The sequence below is a fragment of the Rana temporaria genome, chromosome 1 (genome assembly GCF_905171775.1).
Source record: "Rana temporaria chromosome 1, aRanTem1.1, whole genome shotgun sequence".
Lineage (NCBI taxonomy): Eukaryota > Metazoa > Chordata > Amphibia > Anura > Ranidae > Rana > Rana temporaria.
In genome coordinates, this window is record NC_053489.1 from 162,225,109 (window position 1) to 162,237,446 (window position 12,338).

General features: G+C 41.2%; 1 protein-coding gene across 4 annotated transcripts in view; it reads right to left on the reverse strand.

Annotated features, from left to right (window-relative positions):
- AIFM3 (apoptosis inducing factor mitochondria associated 3) overlaps positions 1–12,338 on the reverse strand; it is a 130,386-nt gene that overhangs the window by 34,073 nt on the left and 83,975 nt on the right. For all 4 annotated transcript variants that reach the window (XM_040345119.1, XM_040345110.1, XM_040345102.1 and 1 more), the window contains exons 14-16: positions 11,952–12,015; positions 10,271–10,347; positions 695–812 (exon numbers count right to left, since the gene is read on the reverse strand). In XM_040345119.1, coding sequence (XP_040201053.1) covers positions 695–812; positions 10,271–10,347; positions 11,952–12,015 — 259 coding nt within the window. The remainder of the gene's footprint in view (positions 1–694; positions 813–10,270; positions 10,348–11,951; positions 12,016–12,338) is intronic.

The following is a 12,338-nucleotide window of genomic DNA, read 5'->3' on the forward strand; positions in this document are numbered from 1 at the left end:
GCCCCCTAGTGGTTAACTCCCAAACTGCAATTGTCATTTTCACAGTAAACAATGCATTTTTATTGAATTTTTTGCTGTGAAAATGACAATGGTCCCAAAAATGTGTCAAAATTGTCCGATGTGTCCGCCATAATGTCGCAGTCAAGAAAAAAAATCGCTGATCGCCGCCATTAGTAGTAAAAAAAAAAATATTAATAAAAATGCAATAAAACTATCCCCTATTTTGTAAATGCTATAAATTTTGCGCAAACCAATCGATAAACGCTTACGATTTATTTTACCAAAAATATGTAGAAGAATACGTATCGGCCTAAACTGAGGAAAAAAATGTTTTTTTATATATTTTTGGGGGATATTTATTATAGCAAAAAGTAAAAAATATTGAATTTTTTTCAACATTGTCGCTCTATTTTTGTTTATAGCGCAAAAAATAAAAACCACAGAGGTGATCAAATACCACCAAAATAAAGCTCTATTTGTGGGGAAAAAAGGACGCCAATTTTGTTTTTGTTTGGGAGCCACGTTGCACGACTGCGCAATTGTCAGTTAAAGCGACACAGTGCCGAATCGCAAAAAGGGGCCTGGTCCTTTACCTGCATATTGGTCCGGTTAAACATTTAAATGATAATTCATTTTGCATTCATAACATTATGGGTCATTGTAATTGGTGTAATTTTTATTGTCCCAATGTTACCTTGCATATGTGCCATCTGCCAGTGAGGTACATTGACTTTCTTGTTATTGCGAAAAGCTAATGGGAAAATCACAACATCCCCTGCAGCAAAGACACCAGGAATGTTCGTCTGCATCATCTGAGAAAAGTAAAGATTGTTGTATTTATTGAATTAGCATGATTTTTACAGGTACATATGCTTGACTGTTTCATGATACACCAGAATACATAACAAAATATTAGCTCAATGCCTCTTTATCTTGTAGTGTCTACATTATTAGGTAAACCAAAGGGTGCTGTTTTGACTTTTGAGCGACCAAAGTAATTTGTGGTATAAATTCAACAAGATGCTGGAATGTTTCTTGGGGATTTTGGTCCCTGTTGACTTTATATTTTCAACAGATTTGTTGACCACATTCATGCTACAAACCTCTGGTTCCATCTCACCCTGTGGTGTACCTCAAATTCTGACCCTACAATCTGCATGCCACAGCAGAAATCTGGATTCTTCAGAAGAGGCTAAGATTTTCTAATCTGGCATGTTCTTCTGTGCATCATTTACTTTAAATTCTAGAGACTATAGCCCACGATTCTCGTAGTAGGTCAGCAGTTTCTAAAATGCTGCATCATAAACAGCATCAACAATCTTATTACAGTCACAACTTGTCTTGTCTTTGGTTCGTGCCTTATCACACCACTTTTTCCTTCTGTTTTGCTTCCAGTTTGGTTACCTGTTGTGTCTGTTATCCTTTTATGAACCATATCTACTTTTTTTGCCAATGTCTGTCTGTTTATTCTAATTCAGTAGCTCCCAGTTTTGTGTCTGTTCAAGCCTATTTCTTGTTAACCTTCTATGTTCCCTGCTTGCTTCATCTAAAATAGACCCAACTCCCAGTTCTGTTCCTATCCTTTTCTCCTGGCTGGTCTCTGTTTCAGCCCAGGTTCACACTGCTGCAGGATTGAAATCTTGCGAGTTCAGCTGAACTCGCACAAATTCACGCATTTGTGCCTGACAGAAACTACTTTTGGTAATCGGTGCGGCGCCGCAAAGTCGACGATGCACTGACTCGGACATTGCCATTGCCGACATGTCAAATCGCACACCAAATTGCATCAATGTGAACCTAGGCTTAGTGTCTGTCTGTCCAACTCACAATTTCCCATCTTGACATCTCTAGAGGTAGAGGTTTGTCAAGCAGCTAATGCTGGTGGGCACCTGTGTCAACTGTCTTTTTTAAACCTAAGTGTATTCAAAATAAAAAGGCACAAAAAAATGAGCGCAGGTCACATGACTTACTAGTAATGCGTGTCCTAGAAATGTTCCTTCATCAATACCTAATCTTAGACAACTAACTAAAAGTAACCTGCGTATACCTATCAAAAAAGCCTGATGTTTATCAACACAGGCCCACAGCTTAACCACTTAAAGGATAAGTTCACCTTTACAGAAAATTTCAGACATCACAAGTCTCCCGCGAGCCGCATTTGACTGTGGACTCACAGACACCCGCGAGTGCCGAGCGATCTCCTGGCTGGACCTGTCACTCAGCCACAGACAGAAGACAGAGCAGCCCGAGCGGCCGAATGCAGTACGTCTTTAACTGCCCCTGGAGCCCACACTGCCTGCACATTAAGGGCCCCCCCCACAATGGCACTGTAATTGAGGCAGCACCACAGCGGGAGTTTACAGAGAGCAGGGGAGGGGGCGGGATGGAGCACCACTGACTCTCACACCCTGCAGCTATCTGCTGCCATAACGTCAATATTTAATGTCAAAGTGGCAAGTATATCCACGGTGTGAGGTCTGTAAGTGGTTAAAGCAGTGAAAAGAGAAAGCCTCCCATTCAAAGTGGCTGGGGGGATGGCAGACATACTTGACCCCCCTCCAGCCTGCATTGCGCTTCATACCCAACCCCTGTCACTGGCTCACTTACCCTGTGCTGCCCTCACACTGACATGTTGAAGGGTGCCCACCAGCGGCGGCTTTCCCCTCTGTTTCCTCCATGTTCCCGCTCCATCTTGCATCCAGTGGCAGCTGATGGGTCAGTTGGGCTTCTCCTGCATCTCCTCAGCATCACGGCAGCCATGTGTCTCCTCCCTCCTCCTCCTATGCCAATAGGATTACTTCTCCTTTCACCTTTCCCGATTGGCCAGGAGGAGAATTAGTGTAACAATAGTGAAGGTTCATTCGCTATTGTCACATAACTGGGTGGGCTCAGGGCACAGTGCTTTGCGCCCTGAGCCCACCCTTTTTTGAAGCCTATTAGAGCCTCTAATCTAATCTTCAATAAAAAATAATATATATTAAATTAAGAACAGTTTGACTTACCAATTTTTTTTACTCCATTCCCTTACATGTATGTATACATTTTCTTATCTCAGATTATTGTGCTGATTTATACTACACATTGGCTGAAAACCCACTCCAACTCATAATGATCAGCTTTTACTTAAATGTTGTTCTATAGACTGTGTCCCTAGCCCTTGTAATAATAGTATTCAACTCTTCACCCAAGCCTCCTCCCTACTCCCAGACCTGACAACTGACTAAGTATAGTGATTTCTAAAAATGTTTCTATTTAAGCAAATGTTCCCTTAATTACGGTACTTGTATGCCCATAATTCATATCAGTTAGGCTGCTATTTTTTTCATAAATTAGCCAAAGGCAGTTTTTTTTATTTATACATTAGTGGCAGTTGGCTCTCACATATCACAGCACATTGGCAAATTAGTATTCAGAGAATCACTTTGGAAATGCAATCTTTTGTAAGGTTAAGCTGTAAAACAGGCAGTAGTAGTGACTGCAGGAGATATAAATAAAAGAGACAGGGGTTATTTGAAGAATGACCCTTGAGGGTTAACCTTGTAAAACATTAGCACATCTGTGAGCTATGAGTATTAGGGATTCTTTTACAATCTAGAGCAAATAGCAGCAGGATTTTCCTGGCATCCAATATCAGCAGGATCTTCCTGACATCCAGAAGCAGCAGGATTTTCCTGACATCCAGCAATCAGTGAGAGAAACATCTTTAATCCTTAATCTTTGAAAAATTCCTTACAAAATATATCTATAGAACAGTTGATATGCCTTTCTATGTTGCAAATAATCCCATAAATAATACAGAATAGTTATGGTTTTTAAAATTTGAATTTTTTGATGCAAACACTCTGAAACTGAAAGTTACAAATGGTGCCTGCATACGCACATATACAGTGAGGTCTCTTGTAGCTTTTCCAGATGTTTCTCAGCTGCTTTGTAGGCACAGTGCAGGACCTGGATTCTGTGAAACCTATTTTCTTCAGCTCTACAAGCTTCAAAGCCTAGAGGTCGTAGGATTTCTACTTCTCCCTCTTAAAGGGTCACTAAAGGAATTTTTTTTTTTAGCTAAATAGCTTCCTTTACCTTACTGCAGTCCTGGTTTCATGTCCTCATTGCTCGTTTTTGCTCTGATGTTACTGTAAAACTGCTCTGTTCTGGACACTTCCTGGTTGTCTGGCTCCGTATGAAAAAAGTCATGGGAGAGTTTAGTTTAGTTTTCCTAGCCATGACTCTCTATGGCACTGTCCAGCACAGAGGCATACAATAACATGCAAAGACTAAACTACTTTCAGTTTCGTTTTTGCATCTAAGAGGCACATTATATGATTGATTTTTATCTATTTTTAATCGTTTTTAAAAGGAATCAGTTAACTATTATGTCTCTATACCCTGTAAACAGTCATTTCAGTAAAAAAAAAAATGTTTCCTTTAGTGATCCTTTAAGCCTAGTACACACCACTTGTTTTTTCACTTTCAAAAAATCCAGGTGCCGGATAGAGCAGAGGAGGAAAGTGAGGGTGAGGCACAACCCCAACAAGGCAGCCATCATGGAAGAGTAGAGAGCAGCCATCTTTTTCCATCACATTGTGGAGCTGTTATTTCCTGGCCCACTTCCCACAATTCAGCTGTCGGGGCATTTTTTTAGTACATGTGCAGCCGGTCGCACTGTTGCTATTTGAAAACTTTGCCTCAAGTGCATCAAGCGTGGCAAAAACACCAACCATTTGGGTATCAATGCCTTGACATTTAACCTCCCACTACTCAGACCATTGGCAAAAGCAACTAAAAGCCACACAAAATGGGGCACAGATCTGTCCCTCCTCCTTACTCACCTCATTCTGGCACATGTCCTCAATTTGGTGGAGCAGCGTTTCCTAAATAGGTACTATGGGTTGGAAGATCTATTAAATCAGGCCAGAAGAGTGTGTAACCATTTTAAGTGGTCATACACAGCGGGAATTCCACCTGCCAGTAAACCGCCTGATTTGTGACATGCCCACCAGGTGGAACTCGACTTTGGCAATGCTGCAGTGGCTGCACATGCAGCGGAGGGACGTCAATGAATACCTGTGTGAGTATGGCACAATAGGCTCAGACCGGCTCTGATTTTTCCCCCCACACCAATGGCTGCTCAAAAAAGATGCATGCACTGTACTGTCACCATTTGAGGAGGCCACAAGGATGGTGAGCTGTTACAATGCATGCATCAGTGACATAATCCATGTTGTGTTCCTGCTGGAGCAGACTCTGCATGGCATTATGGACCGGGCACTTGAGGCAGAACAGCGGGAGGAAGAGGAGGACTTCCTTTCCTCACAAGGCCCACTTTATGCAGACACCATTGACCCTTTGCCACAGAACGCACAAGAGGAGAGAGGGGAGGAAAAGGAGGAGGATTCTGGCAGTTTCAGAGGCAATGAAGCAGAGGAAGACATACGCCAAACTGTAAGAGATGGTTTTCCATCCGCAGAAACCTTGGGAGTAGTACGTGGCTGGGAGGAGGCAGTTCCAAATACTATAATTCTCAGTGACCACAAGGAGCTTTTCATGCCTCTGCAAATTTGCGGTGCATGGGCTGCTTCATGCTTCAAAGCCTGTGAAAGGACCCAAGAATACTTGGCATAAAGGAAAATGATAACTATTGGTTGGCAACCCTCCTTGACCACCGTTATAAGGGGAAAGTCTCAGAACTCATCCCGTCCCCACAGACCGTGCAGAAGATGAAATCTCTTGAGGACACCTTAAAGAGAAGTTTATCACTTTTCCCAATTCTAGTAGGTTACAGTGTCATGGAAAACGTAGTTTTCAGGCTTCTGTTGGTCAAGAGAGGAGCGGTGGAGAAGGCGGCCGCCTAAGTGATGCATTTCTTAATTCTTTTAGTCCTCGCCGCCCAGGGCTGTCAGCTTCCACATCCCATCAGCTGTGTCTGAATCATATAGTGGATGATTATCTAGGGGCGAAAACAGAGATGGAGAGCTTTCCAGTCGACAATCTACTGGCTCACTGTGTCATGAGAATAGACCAGTGGCCAGAACTTGCCCAGTATGCTATTGAGCTGCTGGAGGTTTTGTTACTGACGATAGAACGCATCTGTCCACAGACTCCGTGGACCGTCTGACTTTTATAAAAATGAATCAGTCATGGAGTTCTGGCCACTGGTCTATTTTCTCTGGAGAAGAGACGCTTGAGAGCGGATATGATTTCAATTTACAAATACCATACTGGTGACCCCACAATAGGGATAAAACTTTTTTGCGGAAGGGAGATTAACAAGACATGTGGCCACTCATTAACGCTAGAAGAAAAAAGGTTTAACCTTAAACTACGTAGAGGGTGCTTTACTGTAAGAGTGGCAAGGATGTGAAATTTCCTTTCCACAGGCGGTGGTCCCAGCGGGGGACAGCGATGGTTTCAAGAAACTATTAGATAAGCACCTGAACAACCACAACATACAGGGTAATACTGACATATAATCACACACATAGGTTGGACGATGGACTTGTGTCTTTTTTTCAGCCTCACCTACTATGTAACTATGTAACTATTACCAGCAGCTACAGTATGAAGCACCTGATGCCAATGTCACAGATTAGTTTTTTTGGGATGTGGAATATCTGCAGGACTTCCAGGCTGCCTAGTGTTGTGGGTGTTGATTTAATCTGGAAGAATGTTTTTGGTGTAGGTTTCATGGGCACAATTAACACCCAAAGACCAATTTTTTCATACCTGTTTGACAGGTGTATATCATTGCAATTTTTGACAGCAAGGCCAATTCTTACCTTTATCAAGAGTACCTCTATAGGGTTACCATGTGAAAGCGCCACCGACACCCAAAGAACAATCCCCCCCTCTGTTTAAAAGGTGCAAAGGTTGCAATTTTTGACAACAAGGTCAAATCTTGCTTTCATCAAGAGTATCTCTATAGGGTTACGGTGTGAAGTTGTCACCGACACCCCAAAGACCAATTTTTCTGCACCCGTTACAGAAGTAGAAATCCAAAGTCTGTGGTAGAGACACTAGAATTTATCCAAATCTCTAATCTTGTTCCCCGTGCACTACATTGTGGTCTCATCATACAGACTGTAAACCGTTGCTTACAAAATAAAGAAAGTTTGCAGGGAAAATGTCATTTTTGGTCTTTATAAATGCAATTATTGCTGCAGCAGCTTCTATACACAGTACAGATGTGCCACTTTACAGGTGGACTAAGGGGACCCCCCATGCACTATATTGAAAGGAATTTTTCATTTTTATACTTTCACTTTAAGCATCAATAAATGGCTGCTCATTTAAAAATGAAGTTTTTAAAAAAAAAAAAATTTCATTGATATACGTCCCCCAGGGCAGTACCTGGACCCCCATCACCATTGTATGCCCAATTACTTGCATATAAGCCTTCAAAATTGGCACTTTTGATTTTTCACTTCAATGAGGTTTGTTTCTTGGTTCCAAACTTTCCCGATGTTTGAAAGATCTGGTGCGAACCAAACAGGGGGTCATTCCGCCCATCCCTATTAAAAGCAAATAAAATACTTTTTGTATACATTTTTGTTCAGAATTCTGCGAATGTATACCCAGCTTTAGTCCTGGAGAACCAGGCACCTTCAGAATACCATTGTGAAGGTGCTTATCATTGATGGGGCAGGCTGGGCCATTGAAACACACACCTGCCTACATAAAAAGTAGAGACGACATGTGATAAGTTTGTGGCAGCCCATTTATCAAATTCAAGAGCACTCCTGCATGTTGCAGTTAGTCCATGGCTATGGGATAATCATTCTCCATTACCTCTTTGTTATTGATGGTTGAGGTCTTTATACTTCCCCATAAGTTTAGTGCAACTAACTCACACACTTAAGGCCAGTTACAAACGAGGCAGACTCCGTCGCTACAGAGTCCGCCTGCTCCCACCAGCTCAGTCCGCAGATCTCCGCTGAGCTGGCGGATGACAAGCTCCTCTCTGCTCACTGAGCGGGGAGCGGCTTGTGCAGCGCCACTGATTCCTATGGAGCAATCTGATAAAAACAGACAGCATGTCCGTTTTCATCAGATCTCACCCGATCCGATCCGCCATGGATGGATATGGACGTATCGCCATACGTCTGATTTTGGCGGATCGGCTCGGATGTCAGCGGACATGTCTCCGCTGACATCCGACGCATAGGACTGCATAGAGCGGCCGTTCAGGTCCGCTGTCAAAACTGACAGGCGGACCTGAACGGTCCGTCCGTGTGAAAGGGGCCTAAAACTCTATAAACCCAAGATTAAAAATAAAAAACAACACATTAAAGTTTCATACTGTATGTTGTATAGGTATATACAGTATATATTAAATACATTATTTTTGTGATAGTTGTTTTTTTGACAATGACAAAAGCTGTTCCAAGCCATTTAATGTTCCTTTTCAACAGTGACATTTAATTTAGCCCAGTGTTGTATGAGAACCAAAAACAAAATTGTAGCTGTGGGATTTTCTTGTACAAATACTGCTCTTGAAATTAACTGAGGTGTCCAAGAAAACATGCCAGGTCAGCACAGCACAATTACTTGCTCCAAACATTTCATTTAAAGTGTTGTATTAGTCAATACTATTTTCTGCTTCAATGCAATTGAACGTTTAGGATGATTGAGATTTGTCAAATAGATTTCCCTTCATAGTCTGAAAACAATTATTAGCTTTTTCTGGGCTTATTTGCTAACGTAAAGATCAGCGAGCCATGTCCAGTAACCCATAATAAAACAAGGATCATTAATCATCTTTAAATTGTGAGTTAAAACATACTTAGAATCACAACTATGAACATATGTACCTTTCTGTGGGGTTATTGTGCTGTTTAACATTTCCTACCCAGCGAAATAGCAACTTCAAAAAGATGTAGCACTATTAAAAAATAAATAAAAAATCATACTCCCAATAAAAGGCCATGGTTGAAGATTTATTAAATGATCCAGTGCAAGACACACAATATGAACTCTGCCCACTGATGTGTTCCACTCACATTGAGGTTATTTATAGAGTGTATGGGTATAAGTACTTAACTTTTAACGTTAAAAAAGGTGTTTTACTGGACTGATATATATCTGCAATATTTGTCTTTTTAATAGCGACATCTCTCGTCTCTGCCTGTACTAGACAGATGATTCATTGGTCTGTAAACCAAATATGCTTGTTTTGCTGCAGCTTACTGCTAGCATCTACTCTGTAAACCTCTCATTGTCTGTAATATCTCCAGAACCAAAGCAGGTAGGAATCTGAAATAAAAACTGTTAAAAAAAATAAAAACTGTTAAAAAAAATAAAACCTTGTAGGAAAAAAAAAAACTGTAGAAGACTGGATAGGGGAGGTTTGATTGAACAAGGAATTCAACTTTAATTGTTTTGACTGGTCTAAACTAATAAGAGCTGATATGTGATTGGTCACTATGGCCCGGATTCAGGTAGATCGGCGCATCCTTTTGCCGGCGTAGCGCATCTCATATGCGCTACGCCGACGTAACTCTGAGAGGCAAGAGCAGTATTCACAAAGCACTCGCTCCCTACGTTGCACCAGCGTAACGTAAATTGGCCGGCGTAAGCCCGCCTAATTTAAAGTAGGAAGGTAGTGGGCGTGATACATTTAAATTAACCGTGACCCCATGCAAATGAAGGGCCGAACGAACGGCGCATGCGCGCGCATGCTCAGAATCACGTTGAATTTACTCCCCAAGATACAACGGCTCAATGCCTACGACATGAACGTAACCTACGTTCAGCCCCATTCACGTACGACTTGTGTAAACGACGTAAAATACGGCGGCTGTTCCGACGTCCATACCCCAACATGACTTACACCTGCTTTATGAGGCTTAACGTTACGCCGGACGTACGCCTTACGTAAACGGCGTAGATTACAGCGACGGGCGTAAGTACGTTCGTGAATCGGCGTATCTTGCTCATTTACATATTCGACGCATAAATCAATGGAAGCGCCCCTTGCGGCCAGCGTAAATATGCGCACAAGATACGACAGCGTAGGAAACTTACGTTGGTCGTATGAAGCTGAAATTCAGGCGTATCTTACTTCCAGAATCAGGCGCATAGATACAACGGCGCATCTGTGCACTTACACGGCGTATCAGTAGATACGTCGGCGCAAGTGCTTTCTGAATCCGGGCCTATGAGTTTTTGAACAACCTTTATATGCTAATATACTAATTAAAACCATTAGGTAGAGTTAAATACAATTGTACAAGTATTGCTACAAAATGTGACAGATTGTGCACACAATAATGATTACCTTGTTAACAGGAATATATCCTTTGGCATCGATAGTGACCCCACTCTGTTTTAGGAAGCATGTAGTAGGACTTGCACCTAGGAATAAAGTTTTGTTTGCATGTGAGTGATTTTTCTTTTTTTCGGCACAGATTCATTTGCATTTATTGAAAAAAAAATGTTTTATTACAGCAGCAAGGAAAACAGCACTAAACCAAATCTCCTACCGAATGATGGTTATCAATATTCCTTTTTATCAACAAACCATTTTTCTTGTCTAGACTGGCAGAGTTAGAACATTTAAAAACACTGCCCTTAGCTCACATTATTCCTGCTTAACAGATAATAAAGGCAGTCACTGTTGGTATGCACAAGCCATGCTTTGATTAGGCCCCTTCCCTTTCTCCTCACAGACACCCAGTGATGAAGGTGAGAACTACAGTGCACATGCAGAGGAACTTGGCAGAAAGTCACAACTGCAGCTGTCCACATCCCTCCTAAAAAATGGCAAGGCCCACAGTGGAATCCAGAAAAATGGAAAGGCAGAGAAGCTTTACGTGTTTGTGGACTGTAATGTCAGGGAATATAAGGTAATATTACCCAAAAAATAAATGGACAATCTTGCTTAAAAAAAAATATTAGACAACATGGATGATTTAGGCAACGTGAATGATCACTTTGCAAGAGGATTTTCTCTTAGCCCAGTGAATGAGGTGAAATTCCGCTGAATTCAATCAACTAATCATGTGAAAGCAAAAATAATGTTTGTTTGGTTATTTTTTTCCTTTTCATCTGATTGAGCATTCTTTGCAAAGTACATTTTTACCACATTCACTAAGCCAAGGGAAAATTTTCCTTGCAAAGTGAAAATTCCTTTCATTTAATTAAATTCCAGTCTATTTGCCTCAAGTAAGTCAACCCTGCTATCTCTATCTATTTATTAAGTACCCTTAACTAATAATAGATAGCAGGAATCTGGAAATGTGCACCAGCACTGACATTGCATGCTGACCAGCAAGCTCAGTTATCTATAGACCAAATCCATCCTAACAAATACAGTGTTTGTTCCAAATAGACAAAACATATAGCTGGGAAGCATTGTGTATTTAGGAGTTAATGCTATGGCATTTGACACATTGAGGTTTCCAACCAACCAAATGTCTTTGTTAAGTGATCAGCCTTTTTGCTTATCTGCCTAAAGAGACTCCACCATTAATCAGAACAGCTGTGAGATTGGGTCCTGCTGCAAGCAGTCATTTCCTAATACCTATTTCATCTATGACCTCTGTGACAGTGATAAAGGTTTTGGTTTAAGCAGGTGACAATCTGATGTCTATAAGAGGCCCACAATCCTGTTGGTCAGCTACTTCTGGGGAAACAGTAGATCGGTCAGGCTAGAAAACCTATGTGAGAGCAAGCTAACACTTTAATAATAATTATATTATTTTATTGCGAAATTTTATATATATATATATACTCATACAGTAATCAGCCGAGGTGATGTGTCATGGGCGCACAAGATCTCTTTCTCAAGGCATAATTACTATTCGAAAGCTGGATTTCCCTCACATTTGCTTCTACTGGTGCCAATGCCAGGGGCAGGTATGCAGGATGGACTTTCGTTTAGGTGGGAAAACTGTTCCGAGTTGCCAGGAATGTTGCTAGCATCCTAAAAGGCCTATATTCTGTCATACACATCTTACCTATTCCAATCACACACACATCAGCTCTGAGGACCTTTCCACTCTTCAGCACAACTTCTTTCATCTAAAAAGAAAATTATGTGGTAACAAAAAATGTAAGAATTGTCAGCATAGCAAAATATAACCACTTTGGCCTAATTATATGTCATATACATATTAGCATGTTCCACAAATCTACGAGGAAGGTTGGGTTTCAAAGGGGAGAGCTTTTGTACAATTGAAGGTAACCTATACTCATAAAATATATAGCCTGCCATTGGTTGGCCCTTCTTGAAAAATTCAAGCTGTCTGGATATCATGCTTATCCAAAGGCTTCTAAATAAGAGACAAAAAAAGGTCCTACTTGTGGCATGTTAAGTGCATAGCAAAATGTGAATTAAATAGGAA